Here is a 19,815-nt window from a genome sequence, read left to right as displayed (position 1 = left end):
ATTAGCTCAATTTTCTATAGAGGGAAGGTAACCGCTGTTATTGACGTGCTGACGAAGGCAGTACGCATCTGGAGTGAATGTGTGTGTTGACTTTCACGTTGGGCGTCGGCGCCCGTGAGTCGTATGTGAGCCTGCCTCTAGGCAACTTGGGTAAGCTGGGCAATCTGTATGTGTGAGACTGTATCGCTTGCCATTACATTTGTTGACAGTGCGCCGCAGTTTGTTACATATAAATACACTTTATATACACTTCGGTGGTCAAGTATTTGTGCCGATCGCAAACAGAAATAGTCTAGCAGACACTTAGGTGTTGGCACATCTGTGAAACAAAATAAGGATATGTTGTAGAGTGGCAACGTCAGATGGCAGCGTAAACGCATATTTCTTGATTCATCCGACAGAAAGGCAGACATACGAACAGTCTACAGTGTCTATAGAGAGAGAAATGTCTGAGAGCGATAACTATTATTTTTTCGCTCTTCCTTGTTTTTTCTTGTAAATGATAGTTGTAAAATCAGTTTTTTGTCTTCCGTGTCATATTTACTATCGGCGTACCCGTTATAAGTTAATAGTTGCTTGCGTTGGTTTACGCTTGCAAAATCGTTCAACATCATCGTCTGTGTGTGTGGTTCCACGGCTCTGCAAGTGAAATCAAATCAATGAAGTGAACACTTCTGCTTTCGTACAAAATGAGTGGATCAGCATCGCCAGGCATTAGTCGGAGGAATCCTCAAGATGAATATGAACTGGTTCAGCGGATAGGTAAACAAATTTATTATCATTAGACACCAGGTTATAAAATTGGACTACCAGATATTTATCAACATCTTTTTTGTTGTCTGTGGGGCATTTAGGTAGCGGCACATATGGTGATGTCTATAAAGTACAGTACAAGTTTTATTATCAAATTTTTACATCCTGTACAGCTTAAATCCCTTCAATCAGTTGCCACTTCCTGGTTTTTCACATTGCTTCTCTACTGTGATTCAATATATATTTATTTTGATTTTGCTTTTCGTTAGGCTAAAAGATTGGCGACAAGTGAATGGGCTGCTATCAAAGTAATTAAGCTAGAGCCAGGTACAAAAATGCAACTCATGCATCTTTAGGTCATCTCTGAGTCATTTTTCTTCGCCTTTCTAGGGGATGATTTTACTATCATTCAACAAGAAATTTTGATGATGAAAGACTGCCAGCACCCCAATATTGTAGCTTACTATGGGAGCTACTTACGGAGAGATAAATTGTGGATCTGCATGGAGTATTGTGGTGGTGGATCACTGCAAGATATCTACCACAGTAAGTGGAAATGTTTTGTGACACAACTACCATTTAAAGTAATCACTTTATTTTGTTTCTAATACAGTATCAGGCGCATTATCGGAAAGCCAAATTGCTGTAATGTGCAAAGAAACATTACAGGGATTAGCTTATCTCCATTCCCGGGGGAAAATGCACAGAGATGTTAAGGCAAGCATTTCCCTGTCCTTTTCATGTGACAAAACCAAAAATGCAACAAAAATGCTAATAATTTTCTCAAAAAAAAAAAAACAGGGGGCCAATATCCTTTTAACGGATAATGGTGATGTAAAATTAGCTGACTTTGGGGTCTCCGCTCAAATCACTGCAACTTTGGGGAAGCGTAGGTCCTTTATTGGGACACCGTATTGGATGGCGCCGGAGGTGATTTTGTATTCAAATTCCTGAGATATAACTTCAACTTATCCCAAACACGCAATAAAAAGGTGGCGGCCGTCGAGAGAAAGGGTGGCTATGATCAACAGTGTGACATTTGGGCTGTGGGTATTACTGCCATTGAATTAGCAGAATTGCAGCCACCCATGTTCGATTTGCATCCAATGAGGGCTCTTTTCCTCATGTCCAAAAGTGGTTTCAAGCCGCCTGTTCTAAAAGAGAAAGCCAAATGGTCTGCAGACTTCCATAACTTTGTTAAAGTTGCATTAACGAAGAATCCTAAAAAGCGACCACCAGCAGTTCGCCTCTTACAACATTCGTTTCTTCAAGGTATAGAATGAATTTGATTTGTTGTTTAAATTTTGAAAAAGATTATTTATTTCTTTTTGTGCCTAGGAAACCATTTGAACCGTCGGTTGGCCATGGAATTATTACAACAGGTACAAAGCCCACACACTCCCCTGCGTTCGGATAGCTTGACCGAGGCTGATGAAGACTTGGCCATTGGCGCAGCTCCGCAACGCATTGCGTCCAAACGAACGAAATCGGAATTATTTAGTAAGAGCTTTTTTTTGCGTGTGAAAGCCGTTCTCTTTTCGTTCCCAGGCGAGACAAAACAAAAATTTATTTATCGGTACAAAAATTTTAGAAGATGACGTAGTACTCGATCCCTCTGGCGCTTCCGCATCCGGTTCGCCGGCCGAAGAGCCGTGGCCCAATTCCAATGGAGCAGCCCACCATTATGATGTCGCATCAGCCTGGATGGACAATGACGCCGCAAATGAAGAACTGCACAGGTACAGTGAACCCTAATTGGATTTCGTTTCTTGATGAGATATCGTTGGCCACGAAAACATTGTGGGTCGTCTGGTTATTTCAGTTAATTGCTTGGTTCAGTAAATGTTCTATTTTGGGGGGAGGGGGATGTTATGCAACCAAGGCCAAAATCTATTGAAGCTCTTGGCAATTGTTTAGGACATTATTGCAGAACATTGAGGAGGAGCTCAAGTCAAGGTAAAAGAATCCAAAAACAAACACACGATCCTCCGATCCTCACAATTTTTTCACTGGTGGCAACTTTTAAACGATAAACATAAAATTGTTAAAAGTTGAGTGAATATTAGTTTTGAAAAGAAATGTTTTCATGATCAATATCTAGTCTTACATTAGTTGTAAGACTTTCCACCTCACGCACTTGTATATGGTTTATGCATTGAATTACTAAAAATGACGAAATTAACTTTGAGTTCTGTAATTCAAAGATTGTGTCGGTTAAGGGGATGGCCAAGGATCTAATCTAATTGTGCATTCTTCTCTTTGCTCTGCCTCTCCTTGTCTGCTTTGGGGTTCTTCACTTTCGCTTGCGTCTAATCAGAGGCTTGGCAACAGCTAGTCCTCCGTTGGATCCCTACTCGTCACAGTAAGTATACCACATCGTTTCATTGTTCACATTACCGCCTTAGGTCATGGTTGTTGATATCTGTAGCCCCTTTTCCATATTGTTTAAACTAACAAATCAACTAAATTGGCCATTGTTTTCTTTTTATTTCAGAGCAACATTGCCCATGTCTTCTTCGCGTGAAATAACCTCGGTTGAATTGGAAGATAAAACGGCCACGTTAACATTGGACGGCGCCGAAGAAGCGGATCAATGGCTACGAGACAATGGTAAATAAATGCAACAATTGAGTTTCTCTTCCTATAAATCTTGTCGTGGTCTTTAATATTTTATTTTTTCCCCATTCGATTACAGGAGTCCTTCCATTAGACAGCGGCCCAAGTGCAGCCGCTATTGTTTCATCGGAAGTGGATCCATCTATTCCAGCACGCCCACCAAGAAGGCGAGAACGTAAAAAGAGTACACCACCATCGCCGAAATTAACGAGCAACGGTCTTCCACCCACTCCCAAAGTGCACATGGGCGCTTGCTTTTCGAAAGTATTTAACGGCTGCCCTCTTGGTATTCATGGAACGGCAACATGGATCCACCCAGGAACGCGTGACCAGCACATTCTTATTGCTGCCGAGGAGGGTCTTTACACACTCAATCTTAATCAGCTACACGATGCCTACGTTCACCTGCTCTACCCCCGTCGTACAATTTGGATGGTTGTCGTTAAAGGTAACAGTTTTAAAAAAGATTTGATTATCCTTCCGAAAGTTTATTTCTTGTTACAATTAACAGATGTCTTGATGACCTTATCGGGGAAGACGCCGCATCTGTATCGGCATGAATTAATTGCGCTATTTAGTCAAGCTCATGCTCGACATGGAAATCGCTTCCCTCTTGATCGCTTGCTAGTCCCTCGTCGCTTGTCGCCGTCTCAACGTGTTCCCGAAACGAGAAACTGTCTTCGGGCATGCGTTGGTAAAAATCCGTATAACGGATATCGCTACCTTTGCGCCGCAACGCCAAATGGCATCTTTTTGATGCAGTGGTACGATCCGCTGAACAAATTTATGCTTCTTAAGGTATTATTATTACCCTTTGTTTTGTTGTATCCATTCGTGGAACATTTGATTAATCGTTTTTGAATTCATTTGTTTATATTGTAGCACTATGAATGCCGATTACCCCATCCACTGACGGAATTTGAAATGTTGATGAGCCCCGATATGGAATATCCGGTACGTTTAGTGTACTCGAGTAGATAGATTTAAATTTTGTTTTTATTTTATGTAACTGATTTTAGCGATTTTGTTCTGTAGCTTCTGTGTGTTGGGGTGCGAAGAGGATATTCGTCTGATTTACGTCTTAACGTTGTACGCTTGACAGCAACCGAAGCCTTCCTAGACGATGGCAGTGTACCCGAAGATATTGATGGTAGTATCACTGTTTATGTTATACTTCTACGTAAGCTAACCGCTTTTCTATTAGGTCTAGCCACCGTCTTGCCAAATCGAGAGGCAATGGATGTAGTCTGCGTGACGCCATTGGATAAAGAGTCTATTCTAGTAGCACACGACTCAATCGTCCAAGTGGTAGATATGCAAGGTCAAGCCACAAAAACACGTTCGATGAAAAGTAGTGCCCCAATCAAATTTAGCTTTCGCATCGAAGCTGTTGGTAACTAGCTCGATTTTCCATAGATATTTGCATTGTATCCGGTTTTAACGTGCATTGACCCTGCTTTTCTTATTGTTCTTTAGTTTGCTTGTCAGACAGTATTCTGGCTTTCCATCGCCACGGGATGCAGGGACGTTCACTCCGCGATGGAACAGTCACGCAAGAGATTACCGATCAGTCAAGAATATATCGGCTTCTTGGATCAGACAAGTAAACCGAGTTTCTATTATTGTTTGTTCAATAGTGATAAAACCTAATCCATTTTAGGGTTGTTGTACTCTCAAGTCGCTCAATCTATCAAGACGGAAATACGTCTACCGATGAAGGAGTAAATTTACATGTATTAACCGGTCACGAAGCCACTTATTGATTTCCATCTAACCTTTTTTTCCTTCCTTTTTCTTCATCTTTCTTTGAAATTCACAAATTTTTAGAGACATCCTGGTCTGACCAGGTGGATCAGTTTTTGATCTGTAGCACAAGTTGTTGTATATATGTTGAGTCACGAAGGGAAATTGGTTGAACATGTACATTCCGTAGCCCAATGTTTTTTTCCCTCCCTTCCCCCCTTTTCCATTTCTGTATTGTGTGTAAAAACAAATTGAAAAATTCGACGTTTGTGGACATGTCCACTTCTTCGAACTAAACTGGAAATCATTTAAGTCAAAAAGCCTAAATAAATTCGTCTTTGTTACAAAAATAATGTTTATAATTATTAGTCGTTAACGTCGTATGTTTTTTCTAATGTGGCAACACAGCATCAGAGAAATCAAAGGAAGGTAGAAGAAATACAAACCAATTCAAGCTTTTATGTATCATGTGCACGAAATTTACGATCGGAAGCGTTTAACTATTGAATAATTCAAATAGTTTAAATTGTTGGGCAGCTGTATTTTTTAAAACTGAAACACTTTAACATCCGTATGTGAAATGAGTGCTAATTGTTTGGAGGTTGATCAGGCAGCCTACATCACACTTGAAGCTGCACTGAAAGCATTAAATCCCGAGGTAATACAGCAAATCCATTCTGTTGAATCCATCATTGCTTCAGTAGACAAGTCACTGGTGTCCAAACAAATAAATTTCAACAAAACAGGAAATAAGGGAATCTTTATGGTAATATCTTAGTCATCATCAGTTTGAATTATTAAATACATATAGCTTTACGTTTGCTATTTTTCAGGGTATTTGGGTTAACCAGCTGTATTACAACAACACACAATCATATAAATTGACAATAGATGAAATATCGGAAAATGGTACAGTAGGTTCTAGATATTTCCTAACTCTTCATTCCAAATCTGCTGAGGAATGGCACAATAATGCTACAGTTAAATCCATAACAAAAGGGGTTGGAAAAGGCCTTATCATCTTTCAACGTAAAAAGCTCCTTTCTGCATATTTTACTGGCATATTTTAATAAAAGTTTGTTTTATAGACATCCCTTACCAAATTAAGAGTCAAAACATAGAATTTCACATGATTCCTTCAGCAAATGGTCCTTGGATGAAAGTCTTGAATTACTTCAGCTCATATGTTGATGCTAAATCTGAACAATATGTGTACACACCTCTTTTTGATGCTGAAAAATTTATGGCCGTGGAACAGAAACAGAAAATGAAGTGCCACCTCTATGGAGTTATACATTCAATCATCTTTGTAAATATGTTGCAGTTAACATGTTTGAATTTTACTAAAGAAACCTTTCTTTTTAGAAACCGAAAGAAGGCAAACAGGGCAAAGGGCAAGGCATGTATGTCATTGTCGATCCTTCATGTTACGAAAACATGATCAAGCAACGAGAGTACTGTATGCACGTTTTCTCTTCTTCGCTTGCGGCTTTTCCAAAGATTGAAATTGGTGATATTATTCGCTTACACCGCGCCTGGGCTGAAATCCGACCAAGAGATGGACTTACTGATTTCCGTGTTTTCCGTGAAGATGACTTGGTGGTATTTCCATGGAATGATGAAGAAAAACCTCGCTGTTCGGCTGGTCGTTTCACTTTCACAAAAGAGGATGTTGAACATGTAAAGTACTTGAAAAACTGGTCACTGGAACGATACCGACAGCAAAAAGATGTGCAGCGAATAACTGAGGAAGCTAAGAATAGAAACCCTATTACCCTAAGTGTAATTTATAAATAGTTTTCAGTGCTCGTTTGATTTTATACATCATCTATTAGGATATCAAACCGAACGAGAACTTCAATCTGCCGTGTCGTGTCGTAAGCTATTTCGCTGAGAACCATGGTGTAGCAATTTGGGTTGAAGATGGAACACGTTGCTCACTTACCACAATTAGCGATGCAAATATCGCGCCGTATGATTCGCAACAGACGCAAGTGGTTGACCAAGGTTGCTCCCGCATCTGCATCCGTTGTTCCAAACATCTACTTGGCACTATAAAATTGGAGCCGCAAATGTTTCTCTATTTGAGAGACGTTGCGCCTACTGTTCAAATGGCTGCGGGCATCGACATAACGCAGTTTGAAATTAAAGGCGACATTGAGGTGCTTCCTCTGAACACCAGATATCATATATCGTTGACGCAACGACTGGAAAAAGTAGAAACTACAACAGAAGCGGTTCAGATGGGAACCCTAGAAGTTGGAGAAGACATAATGGAATTAGATGATGAAATGGAACAACACCCACCTGAAAATCGGCCAATCGGAGAGGAATCCGTCGGCAATCAGCCGGGAAAAGATTTTGCATCCAGTCCAGCCATTGAAACCGCTGATATGGTTATTGATCCGATTCCTCATCCGATTCAACCTGCGATTGCCCAAAATGCAAAGGATACCACAGATGTACAGAAAGGTATTGTCTTTTAAATTTTTATTTCAAATTTGTGTCTGATTTCCTGTTTATTCGCATAGATCACATTGCATCATCTGGCGAAGGCTCAACCGATAGAGCAATGAAAGAAATCCCAAGTGATTTTTTCGATCCCTTCTCACCTCCAAGGCAAGAACTCATTCGCCAAGATTATGAGCGGGAAAAACAACGTTTGCGTCGTTTAATTGACCCAGCATTCGATGAACTTGCACATATGGAAGGCTCACCAGTGATCAGCCGTCCCTTAGTTAAGTCCCAAAATTTGGCATCCTTGGAAGATATGACCTTTAGCCAAGTAGTGGCTAGCACACAGAAACCACCACGTTTCCAAAGTGACACGGAGGAATCAAATGATGCAGATGAATCTTCATTTTCAACCTCGCTCGAAATTCGTAATGCACAGCCGATTTTAAGCCCCGCGGAGTCTCCGATCTCTTTTGATGTGAAAAAGGGCGAAAGTCAAAACCTGTCACAATCTCCAGCCTTCCAGAAACATAGCCGTGACACTCGCTCAGCTTCACGTAGCATCAGTCCACATCCAGCCTTTCGTGCCGTCAATGAAGTGCTTGAAATCAAAACAAACTGTCGTTCAAAGGCGGACGACTTGAGCGAAAGTGAAAACCAGATGAACACTAGTATCGATGTCCCTCTATTTCGGACCCGCCCGAGCAAAGGAGACCAAATCATCGTTACCGCTAAAGCCCGTGCGAAAAAAACCAAGAACAAACAAGTTGCGGAGATAGTTACGTTCGATAATGGCCAACAAGAAGAATTAGTTCTTTTTGGAAATCAAAGCAAAATTGTTAAGGAATCTATGGTTGAAAAGAAAAATGCCGGTAAAATGACGGATAGTTTTCCTAGAAAGAAACGTCGGGATAGCGGTGGAAGTTCCAGTTCAGATAGCATTGTCGAAATTGTACAAGAAAATTGTTGTGAAGAAATGAGTCAAGAATCAGACATGGAATCCATTGTCATTTTGGATCCCTTGTCACAAATGGATTTGGAAAAAATATTTTGTGCAGTAGAAGAAGCTCATTTCGCCAAAAAATATCTGCAAAATTTGGAGGAAATGAATATCGTGCAGCCTGGGGATCGTTTTAGGATAACTGCACGGATCTGTGAATTGTTGCCGAAAGCATGTTTGCCCGCCAGTGATGATCCAGTCGGGTTGAAAAGTTTGATTGTCGCCTTTTGCCTCGAATGCAGACAGTAATATATTTTTTAATATCTAGGACATGGTGAAATATGTTGCTGATAAAACATCTTACCTTTTTTTAGTTTGTGGCAGTACAACCAGTTCATAGATTCAGTCAGTGAACGAGTATGGCAGCCTCGAACGCAACCTAGTGCGTCTTCGGTGGAGGACGGCGAGACTGAAAACGTAGTAATAAACTATCTTTGTAGCCGTGAGGACCATGCCCGAAACATTCGGATGCTTATCGATGGAAGTTCAAGCATTGACGATTACGAATTCGACGAAAACATCTTTCTCGACAGAAGCTACGACTATATTTGCCCGTTGTGCAATTCGAATGGTATTTCGCATTCGCTGTGCACGTTAAAACCTTCATTTTTCTTCAGAGTCCACGCCACTCAATTAATCGAGAAGATAAATAGCCAAAATTCTACGTGCATTCACATCCTGGCATCAGGTATACATGCAGAGTATTTTTTTGGTACCAAAGCAGATCACGTGTTGAGGAGCAAAGACATTTGGAATCGAGCCGAACAAAGAATAAGCAAACTAGTCCAGAATCAGCAACCCCTCACTCTAGGTTTACTACGGTGCCAAGACAATCCCAGCGAGATCCTCCTTGAATTCACCAAAAATGTTTTTGCTGTTAACCACCTGTTGCCATGGTAATTATCGAGTTTTCTTGCATTTAGTGTTTATTGAAAATTCTGTTAGTTTTAGTGCACATTTACATGAGCATTTTTCTTCGTTTTGGGAGCTTACCTATTTAAACACTTTGCGTTTTAGAGGAAAAAGAGCATGAACAAAGCTAGTGTTTATGTAATGCAAAAACGAGGTAGAAAAAGAAAATGCTCGTGTAAAAGCACACTTACTTTGCTTAGTATGTATGGATTAATCTAGTAAGAAGAGAATCTTCTCTTGCGTGTTTCCTGATGTTATGAATGTTATTTGATTTTCTTGCTTCTGTGAGCTTTCAATCATCGTTTGCAGAAATGAGCGTTACTTGGGTGTATTCTGTTTTATGAATACCAGCGTGTGTCATTATTGTCAAATTCCTAATAAAGAACTGTTGCAAGATCCTTAATAACCGTAGTTTTGTGATGAAAAACTCTATTTGTCTTAGTATCGCGTAATCGCATTGATTAATCGGTTGTACGGAAAACAGTAAGTTTTGTCCGTTTATAGCCAAACCTGATTTTGTCGTCTCAGCTTGACTTGTTCATGTCGCCTCGGTGGCTCAGTTGGCAGAGCGTAGGTCTCATAATCCTAAGGTCGTGAGTTCGAGCCTCACCCGGGGCAGGTTCTTTTTCAAATCTTTTCATTAAAGAATAATTCAGATGTTAAAGGAAATGATTATATTTCTGCCCTTTTTAGTATTACTTGTAATCATCAACGTAGTAACGAATGCAGGTATATTTCAAAATTGTGTTAATGTCATTTTACTTTTATTCAGAGTCAATTCCCGCGTTTTCCCTTTTTTACTTGACCACCAGGTGTCCATGGCCCACCACATGTCTTTCATCAGCGTGCTAATAGTTCATCGATTTGAAAATTTAAAATGTTCACAGTATACAATTCCAACGTTATTCAGGTATAAATTTGCTATTCCTTTGTTGATTTTGCATATAAAAATGATTACAATTCAGTGGGTGAGGTGAATCTTCGTTTGAAATACAGTTTTCGCCTAGAGTTACCATGTTACGTTTCAAGTTCGTATTAAGTTCAAGTTACCATGTTAAGGTTAACAATTTTTTCAATACCCACTATAATATCTTCTCACTTCGATTGTAATTCAGGAATCAGAAAGACTTCTATAGATGGGCATTGTCTAGCCTAGCTTATGGTTCCTCAAAATGTAAGATAAATTAAACAAGCTTTGTGACTTACCTAAGCTAAAGTATATTTCGTCATTTTTTTTAGGACACCACTTTTCCCAAGTACCTTTGTCAACTTCCATCCATCATCTTCAGTGAAGGGTAAGTAAAATGTTGGCACACAGACGGTTTTTCTATTCTTACAAACAAGTGAAAGTAATTGTTACATTTTCTACTTACCTTTCTGTATTTGGCAATGCTCATACACTATGAAATATGTAGGACAGTTAAGAAGGAAAATATAGCCTACAAACTTAACTAGCTCTAGGGCTGGCCTTGGGTTGAAATGTCGTGAATCACGACTAATGCCGTCTGGAAAGAAAATATAGTCGAGAGAGAAAGAAAGTTTACGGGGAAATACCGTAGACTAAATAGCCGACGATTGCTTCAGTCCCCTAAAGCCGGTGAGTGTTTGAAAATTGGCGTGTGGCACATTAACATGATATTCCCAAACCTTGATATTCAGGTAATGTCAAGTAATGATTCAAATTAAAATAAATTAAAAACATTGTCCTTATCGACCAATTGTTTATCCCACATTTTATCGCGGTCCTTGTAAAGCTGTCTAGGTCAGTTACGTTCAATGAATGCTCGAGGGTCGATAGACAAAGAAATCGCCTTTTCCACAGCATTTTCGTCTTGGGAGGTGAAGCTTTTTCAACAAAATTACGAATCTTTTCATTAATTAGTTTTGTATGTTGATTGAACTAATATGCTAAGTATTCATAATTTCTTTCTTACTTTTTTTTCACATCCAGATTCCACTCTGCATTCATTTCTATGCTGGATGATTTGCCTTTTAGACTGAGCAGAATAGTTCCTGCTATACAGTAGCTGGAAATGGATGGAAAATGAAGTGTGAATGAGACTTATTTAGCTTATCAACAATACTGCAAGCTACAAACATTTAGGTTCTGTATAATAGTGATAAACTGAAATGTTTAAAAGTTAAATTTATTATCTTTATTTGATTTCAATATTTTTATTTGGCATAGGTTTCTGTTAAATGCAAAAGCACTGCAAGTCTATTCTGATATCTTCTTTTGGTTTGAGGTCTATTGACAATCACTGCCACAGGCGTCTGCAGGCCATAATTGTACAGAGCAACTGAATTAAGCCAGCAGACTGACACATTGTATTCTAATGGCACCATCTGAAACAAACGAACATTATGATAGCAAAAAGTATCATGTTTTAGTCATTTTGTTGAAAAGAGGTGGATGATGAGATTTAATCTTGTTTTTGCATTTGGGAAACAATTTCCTATGGAACTTCAAGTCATTGCAACTGGTGCACAATTTCTTGGTCACGAACGAGACTCGTTTAAGGCGATTGAGGTCGAAGAATACTTCTATTGTCACCATTATTTTAGGACAATCTCCGGCCCATTGTCGGGTGTGCACTTGTATGGACTGGGCTGAACAATTTAGTAAATTCAGATTAATTTTAAGTCTCTTGAATTTCGTCATAGGGTTTGATTGCATGTTTATTTGCTAGGCCTTTTGCTGGTTACTCAACGGTTGGGCTCTTCAACTCTGGTATGGAATCCATGCGCCATGGATCTGATGGCAGTGCCCCTTTTGCCATTGGAATGGGAAACAGATGCCTAAAATGTTTATACCTACTTCATCACTAGGAACACGATCGAAGGTATTGTATTTGACTCGGTACATTTGGTATTTTGGTGGTTTTTGGGCAGCGAATGTAGGCAAAGGACGACAAAGTCAATCGAGATAAGTTATCTATACCAAAATATGGATAAAGGCTACAATGTAACTTTTTTCAGCCCAGGATCAAACTGAAAGAGATCGTCATTCTTAAAGATTTCCGATAGATGGACGTATATCTTACGCGCTTTCAGGAGATGCAAATGCGCCAATAACGAACTCGGTAATTCCTTCGTCTAACTTTTTTGTTTTTGTATCAGCCATTAAACGGTATAATATATTTTTAGTGTCCCTGGATATCACCGATAGCCAAACAGGTGCGGATATGAGAGTTAGACGAATCCATTTTATCGCTGAGTCGAAAAGCTAGTGGAGATGGGCAGCTTTAGATTTTGCGGAGGCGAGAAAATTGCGCTCGGTCATCGGAGGCGAGAAAATTGCGCTCGGTCACCGGAGGCAAACTGAAATATTGCAGTTTTGGCAGGTAACTTCACTGATCTATTTTTAACGTAAATACTACAATATTTCTTTAAAATTTCGCTTGCGTAATGTCCATTACCCAAAGAGAGGAAAAAATTTAAGGCAAATTTCAATTAGAACCGTCTCAACTATTGGGCTTCTTTGTAAATTAAGGGGAGAAAAAAGTCAGTTTCACAAATTTGTGCGGAAATAGCTAAAGAGCTCTCTTTATTTAAATAATCGTTGTTGAACTTACAGCATGACTGAAGTTAACTTAATATTTAGGGTAGGCAGCAGGGGCTTTGTATTCGGGAGCTTTGTAGGCTGGGGCTTTGTATTCGGGAGCCTTGTAGGCTGGGGCTTTGTATTCGGGAGCCTTGTAGGCCGGGGCAGGGTAAGCGGGTGCTTTGTATTCCGGCTCCTTGTAGGCTGGGGCGGTGTAGGCGGGTGCCTTGTATTGTGTCTCCTCGTATTCGGGGTATTTGGCCTCGCCTTCGTATTTCACATCAGCGGTGTATCCGTTGGAATCAGCGCGGTAGGTGACGATCTGGGTGCGGCCGTCGGGGAGAGCAACACGGTAAGATCCAGTGGTGACTTTGTCGTAAGATTTCTCGGAGTGGTCAAAGTCATTGTAGGTCTCGGAATCCTTAACGTCATAACCGAAGCTGTATGGCTGGGGGGCCTGTTGCAAGGCAAAAGAAAGTTATTTTGCGACGTTCTGCGATGAGAAAAACTAAAGCAATTTTAAAAAACTCTTTAAAAATCGGACTTACGTATTTCACTTCTTCGTATTTAGGAGTTTCATACTTGGGAGCCTCGTACTTGGGTGATTCGTACTTGGGTGATTCGTACTTGGGTGATTCGTACTTGGGTGATTCGTACTTGGGTGATTCGTACTTGGGAGCCTCGTACTTGGGAGCCTCGTACTTGGGAGCCTCGTACTTGGGAGTTACGTATTTAGGTGCTTCGTACTTGGGGGCTACGTACTTGGGAGCCTCGTATTTAGGAGCCTCGTACTTAGGAGCCTCGTACTTAGGAGCCTCGTACTTAGGAGCCTCGTACTTAGGAGCCTCGTACTTAGGAGCCTCGTACTTAGGAGCCTCGTACTTCGGAGCCTCGTATTTAGGAGCCTCGTATTTAGGAGCCTCGTACTTAGGAGCCTCGTACTTAGGAGCCTCGTACTTGGGGGTTACGTATTTAGGAGCCTCGTACTTGGGGGTTACGTATTTAGGAGCTCGTACTTGGGAGTTACGTATTTAGGTGCCTCGTATTTAGGTGCCTCATACTTTGGCTCCTCGTACTTTGGCTCCTCGTACTTTGGTGCTTCGTACTTTGGCTCCTCGTACTTTGGTGCTTCGTATTTTGGCTCCTCGTATTTAGGGACCTCATACTTTGGTGCCTCGTATTTGGGTACCTCGTATTTGGGAGCATACTCCGCCGGTTTGTAGGAATCGGCAGCAGCAGCGGCAAACAGAGCAACTAGGATGATGAACTAGAATTTGATAAAGCATACAAGTTATCAAAAAATAAGAATTGTCTTTTAGGCTCTAACAAAACATTGACTGATGCACGGAAGCTATCGGGTTTTACCGAAAAATGTATTTAAAATTTCCAAAGCTTTAGTTATCGTACCTTCATGTTGGAGCACGTGTGCGTTTCGTTGAAACAGTTGGTGAACTGATACTTTCAAACGCAGCCTTCCCACCTTTTTATACCAAAATTCGAGAGTGATGACCGTCAATACGTGGGAGTTGCCGCTTTTTCATAGATGTATGTTTCAAGGGAAAGTAATTGGACGAAGAAGGTTAGAAAAATAAGGTAGTGGAAGGGAAAAGGAAAAGCCAAAGCCTTTGTAATTTGAGCCGGTTACGTCAAAGAGAGAAAGGGGGGAGAAGGGCCGATCTATGGACAAATCTTAAACAAGGGTTTTCTCCAATGTGGTGTACAAAACGGTACTAGATCACGTTTCTTATATGGAAGATCTTCCAACTTTGGAATTAATTGCTTAACAGTTGAATTGCTCAACTAAGCCGGTTGTCCATTTTTTCGAGTCAAACGAATATAGCTATTCCACAAGGAGAAAGGCAGAAATTCTATTTTGATTGGGAATCTAAAGCGTTTGCGCTAGACGTGTATTTTTAACTCATTGCATTGTTTTCTCCATGTCATTTTGCCGATATATTAACAGGTTTTCTTCCCCCTTCTTTTATCTTTAGTAATGCGACTCGTTTATTTCTCAGTTGGGTCGTGGAACAAGATAAGATTGAAATAAAACCACCTAGTTTACTTTAAGGTCTTTTTTTTTTTCTCTTTTTAAAAAGCTAATTGACCTTAGCCTAATATTCCAATTGCTTTTAGTGTTGCAAAAGGGCAGACGTTGGTGTTAACGAGACGCAAGATGTTTGTATAAGGCCAAACGTGCACCACAGTTACAGTTGCCAACCGCAATAGTCCCGCACCGTAATAAAATCTCGGTCAGTGTCGCCAACGTGATACAAAGTCATTCAACTCTTTACATCAAACCTGTTGAGAAGGATGCCTCAGGCTGGACACTATTACTCCAATGGAAAATGAATGGACAGACTTAAAAAGCGTTGAAGAGACTTATTGGATCACCTTGCAACCATTTACTTTCATTTGAAAGTAATTCAAGTAGGTCATCCTAATACAATAATAGTTTCTGGTTTAATTTTCTTACTGTATTTACAGCACTCATACGACCTGCATAGACATCTTTAATAACATATTTTGGGATGTACAAGCCTTGGCGCAAAGTCTTCATGCTTAATTTCGCATGTCTGACTGACGCTTAGGCAATCCCCGCATAGACTTCACTGTTATGAACCCTGGGACTGTGTGACGGTATCTCCCCGGATGGTGCCTATCAACGCACATCTTGCGTTTGGTTTTTCCCAGCTGGAAGATGATGCAAGAAGGTCTTCCGGTAAATAAGATGTTCTTTATACAATTGAACTAAAAAGCTCCAAATAGCAAAAATTTATGTTCCATTTACTTTATTAGGTCTTCAAACCACATACGGTTTGGCATGGATCATTCTGTCGCTGGAACAAATAGAGATCAGTGAAAAGTCGTGAATGAATTTAGGACAGTTTAGCATCTTGCAGGAGATCCCTCCTAGACCTGTTTCAGCCTTGGTGATGGCCAATAGAAAATTTCAGATTTACTCCAATGGTGGTCCAAGGTGTGACACATCATTCTTGGATAGGTGATCTAGTTTAAGGCTTATAAATTTTCTTTTACTTGCCAAAACTGAAGGATAGACTAAAAATCTGGATGTGGATAACGATTTCTATTACACCAGAGCCTTGAGTTCACGTAACTATAATATCTAACTAATAACTGACTGTTCTGCGGATTAATCCATTTGTTTTATCGTTTGCATCCAGTCAGACTAACAACTCTACTAGGGTTATCCGACGCTTTCATAGATGGTTTTAATTTAGCCTTGTAATATGGTAGACGATTTACGATGCTGTTAAACGTGTACCGGAGGCTTCCGGCATTCCGAAACTGGCGTGAGATGGCTTGTGTGTGTCATTTTCCTGTTTTGTGAAACTCATTTTGACTTGTGAAAGAGAATGAGAATGAAATGAGGTGCCTAGATAACATAATGTCAGAATATTGTCCAACATCTATGGAAAAACGACTTACCTAATGGTAATGTATTATACTAAAAATATTGAATATCTTCTGTGAATCTTTATCATATAGTTTCAATGGCACAATCTTTCTTTTCTAGAACCTGATATATTTGGCAGCTTGATTTTTTTGGAGAACTAGTAAATATTTGATATTCATAATGTTCACGAGGCATTTAGGACAACTAATCTAACTTGTATTAGTGACAATTCGGAATTGCGAGGTGCGAAGCTTTCGGATTATGGGACAACGTGGAACTGCTGTAAGCCAATTGGTGATGAAAAGCTTCTAGTCTGAATTAGTTTTTTTTTTCTGTTACACTAAAAATTGTAAAATTTGAAGCTTGCAAGAGATTAGAGGACGATTGGTGATGAACAAATGTATTCTAATCGCAGTAACGTATCGACACGTAGAACGTCTGCAATACCAAAGTTTTCATCATTTTAAAGGAAATCTGCAAACATTTTCAAGATTTTTATTTAAAAATGGCTGCTTTCATTCCCTTCAACCAGTTGTCGACGCGAGGTAAACAAATAACTAATTTTCGCGTATATTAATACTTTTTAAAGACGTACGTCACTTTTATTGTAGCTGACGGTGACTCTAATTACAGCTTACTGAGTCAAAGGTTATCACGAGCGGCCCTCTTGGTCTCCGGACTAAAACTAGCATCTTCAAGAGCTGCGAGAGTTTGTTATGGTCATAGAAGAGTAGACTACGGAGGTAAGGAAGTGACAGGGTAAAGGAGAAATTCATTCGTTTGTTATAAAGTACTTAGTCGTCGTTTTGAACAATTCAAAACGGCATCGTACATCGTGCAGAACCAAAACCGTAGATGCATAGAAAATGTCGAACCCCTGTTGATGAATTTTCCCGAAGAAGCAAAATTGAGCGAACAAAAGCGAAGGGAGGTATGGACTTAGGTTTATAGATATTAGATATGAAGCTTCATAAACCTGTTGTACTTGTACGGAGTGTTTGGGAAAGAAATTTGTTATGGCTGATTTGACAGCTGAGAAACAAGGTTTGTTATTAAATAGAACGCTGTATATAAGAAACCCACATTTATAATTTTCATTTCCACAGGGAAGGAATTTCACTAAACTAGGTAGGATATTTATTCTAAACCCTACAATGTCCTGGTAAGAGTTCGGAAGAAAAATGCGAAAAGGATTTACTGGATGAAGTAAGTGTATAAGCAAAAATCTTACAACCAACTCACATTCAAAAGATTATGAATGAGGCTGGATACCAAAACAAATGACGATAATTGGAAGTCTTTGGTCCCGAAAAGAAAGTGTGTTCCTCTACCTTAGTTGACGCAAAACTTTTTCAATAAAACTTACCAAAAATTCCTTTTTTATAAGTTGTTCAACATTCGGATATCAATCTTCGTATCTTTGTCCAAAAAATGAATCATTCTATTGTATTTATAGATGACATTCCGAGACGGAAATATTAAATTGCGTTGGGACGCACAACAATATTATTACAAGTGCATATAGGTTTCCTTCAAAAGACATGGAAAAATAGTTAACTGATTTATAAGACTCAGGGCTCTATGGTTGAGCATAGGCGTCGCACGCCACAAATCAAGGCTTCAATCCCCCAATACTGGCATGTTAGGCTAGATGGTTAGAGTGCTATGCTGGTAACAGGAAGGTCTCGAGTTCGATACTAGTAAAATTCAGTATTTGTTTATTATTTATGATTCAATGTAAAGGATTGCAGGAGACTGTCGTCTGCTATGGCTGTCATGGCGGACTAAACGTCCCAACAGCCTTTGCTTCGTTAATTTTGTGTATTCCATCGTTGTTTTCGTGCGTTTTTAGTAACAAGTAAGTTTAAAATGACCGTAAATCTAAGGCTGACATAAGTTTTTAGCTTAAAAGTTAGAATAGCTAGATGGCTGCTCGTTAACAAACCATAGGAAAGTTGGACTCAGATTGCAACCAAGAAAAAGTGCTTCATCTCTTATGTTCTTGTGAAATTTAATCTTTAGTTTCAGTTTTACGTTATTTGTCACTGAATTTCTCTCCAGAGCATAGAAGGCAAATTTAAATACTTGTAAATTTTACCATGGGAGCATTGGTTTCAAATGAGTCCCTCGCAACAGATTGTCAATTGACTCATAAGGTTCTAGTGGGTGATTTGCAAACTCAAGCTTACTGGGTGTTCTCTTATTATTTGAGATGTATGGTAGTTGCACATTTACGTTGAAGTGGACTAATGGAATTAGTAATGTTTTTCACCTTTTAGTTCCCCATACAACTTATATGTAGCAGATTTTTCCGCTAGACTTTCAGAATCTTTACTCAATGTAAAAAGTTCAATAACACATTGGTTTGTTAAATATTACTGTTGCAAGTAGGTTGCCAATAGACTTTTTTGATTGTCATGTAGTGTATTTCTTTCTCTTTGATGAATTTTATTTGTTTTTCGTTTTTTACAAAAGTTTTTCATTGCAGATGGCCATGATTATGCTCTTGTTCTTTCATCTGATTTTCACCTTTTTTTTTACAGATTGGTAATGAAAAAGAAATGAATCCAGTTCCAAACCTAATTTTCTACTCATCATCATCCAGCTGATCGTGCCTCACCGCCGTCCGCTTCTCGCCATCACCGCCGTCCGCTTCTCGCCATCACCGCCGTCCGCTTCTCGCCATCACCGCCGTCCGCTTCTCGCCGTCATCGTCTCATCGTCATCGCTGTCATCGTCTCGCCGTCATCGTCTCGCCGTCATCGCTGTCATCGTCTCGCCGTCATCGTCTCGCCGTCATCGCCATCATCGTCTCGCCGTCATCGCCTTCCTCGTCTCGCCGTCATCGCCTTCCTCGTCTCGCCGTCATCGCCTTCCTCGTCTCGCCGTCATCGACATCATCGTCTCGCTGTCATCGCCTTCCTCGTCTCGCCGTCATCGCCTTCCTCGTCTTCCTCGTCTCGTCGTCATCGCCTCCCTCGTCTCGTCGTCATCGCCTTCCTCGTCTCGTCGTCATCGCCTTCCTCGTCTCGTCGTCATCGCCTTTCTCGTCTCGTCGTCATCGCCTTTCTCGTCTCGTCGTCATCGCCTTTCTCGTCTCGTCGTCATCGCCTTCCTCGTCTCGCCGTCATCGCCTTCCTCGTCTCGCCGTCATCGTCTTCCTCGTCTCGCCGTCATCGCCTTCCTCGTCTCGCCGTCGTCGCCTTTGCTGTCTTCCGTCATCGCCTTCCTCGTCTCGCCGTCGTCGCCTTTGCTGTCTTCCGTCATCGAGCTAATCGCCGTTGCTGCATCGCCTTTGGTCGCCCTTGTCTTCGCCTCATCCCCGTCATCGTGGAGCCGCGCGTTTTTTTGGTATAGTTTTTTTATTTTGTATTGTCG

General features: G+C 40.4%; 3 protein-coding genes and 1 non-coding gene across 6 annotated transcripts; 3 read left to right on the top strand and 1 right to left on the bottom strand.

The window, feature by feature from the left end:
- Window positions 1–358: 358 nt before the first annotated feature.
- LOC130704128 (mitogen-activated protein kinase kinase kinase kinase 3-like) lies at window positions 359–5,465 on the top strand. Of its 3 annotated transcripts, XM_057525605.2 has the most exons (19): window positions 359–762; window positions 855–883; window positions 1,023–1,080; window positions 1,144–1,299; window positions 1,367–1,470; window positions 1,555–1,683; window positions 1,746–2,025; window positions 2,092–2,253; window positions 2,345–2,492; window positions 2,671–2,709; window positions 3,071–3,115; window positions 3,248–3,363; window positions 3,449–3,817; window positions 3,881–4,167; window positions 4,252–4,323; window positions 4,405–4,519; window positions 4,574–4,762; window positions 4,846–4,972; window positions 5,030–5,465. In XM_057525605.2, exons 1-19 carry the CDS (start codon window positions 690–692, stop codon window positions 5,130–5,132), a joined length of 2,601 nt encoding a protein of 866 aa, XP_057381588.1. In that variant the 5' UTR covers window positions 359–689; the 3' UTR covers window positions 5,133–5,465. The 3 variants fall into 3 exon arrangements, with proteins under 3 accessions (XP_057381588.1, XP_059352462.1, XP_059352463.1); XM_059496479.1 differs by lacking the exon at window positions 2,671–2,709; XM_059496480.1 differs by lacking the exons at window positions 2,671–2,709; window positions 3,071–3,115.
- Window positions 5,466–5,563: 98 nt separating this feature from the next.
- On the top strand, window positions 5,564–9,825 carry LOC130704126 (uncharacterized). Its single transcript, XM_057525603.2, has 7 exons — window positions 5,564–5,878; window positions 5,946–6,141; window positions 6,201–6,421; window positions 6,478–6,894; window positions 6,948–7,584; window positions 7,644–8,811; window positions 8,881–9,825. The coding sequence occupies exons 1-7, from the start codon at window positions 5,693–5,695 to the stop codon at window positions 9,464–9,466; spliced, it is 3,411 nt and encodes a 1,136-aa protein (XP_057381586.1). The 5' UTR covers window positions 5,564–5,692; the 3' UTR covers window positions 9,467–9,825.
- A 198-nt stretch (window positions 9,826–10,023) lies between these two features.
- Trnam-cau (transfer RNA methionine (anticodon CAU)) lies at window positions 10,024–10,096 on the top strand. Its single transcript has one exon. It is a non-coding gene; the product is annotated as a tRNA-Met (tRNA).
- A 2,900-nt stretch (window positions 10,097–12,996) lies between these two features.
- On the bottom strand, window positions 12,997–14,533 carry LOC130704132 (uncharacterized). The gene is made up of 4 exons (XM_057525610.2): window positions 14,430–14,533; window positions 14,050–14,289; window positions 13,571–14,008; window positions 12,997–13,479 (listed from the first exon to the last, which is right to left on the bottom strand). Exons 1-4 carry the CDS (start codon window positions 14,433–14,435, stop codon window positions 13,072–13,074), a joined length of 1,092 nt encoding a protein of 363 aa, XP_057381593.1. The 5' UTR covers window positions 14,436–14,533; the 3' UTR covers window positions 12,997–13,071.
- Window positions 14,534–19,815: the final 5,282 nt, after the last annotated feature.

Source organism: Daphnia carinata, chromosome 8, assembly GCF_022539665.2.
Source record: "Daphnia carinata strain CSIRO-1 chromosome 8, CSIRO_AGI_Dcar_HiC_V3, whole genome shotgun sequence".
In the NCBI taxonomy this organism is placed as follows: Eukaryota; Metazoa; Arthropoda; class Branchiopoda; order Diplostraca; family Daphniidae; genus Daphnia; species Daphnia carinata.
The sequence above is the reverse complement of the archived record's forward strand: the minus strand, read 5'-3'. Positions and strand labels throughout refer to the sequence as shown.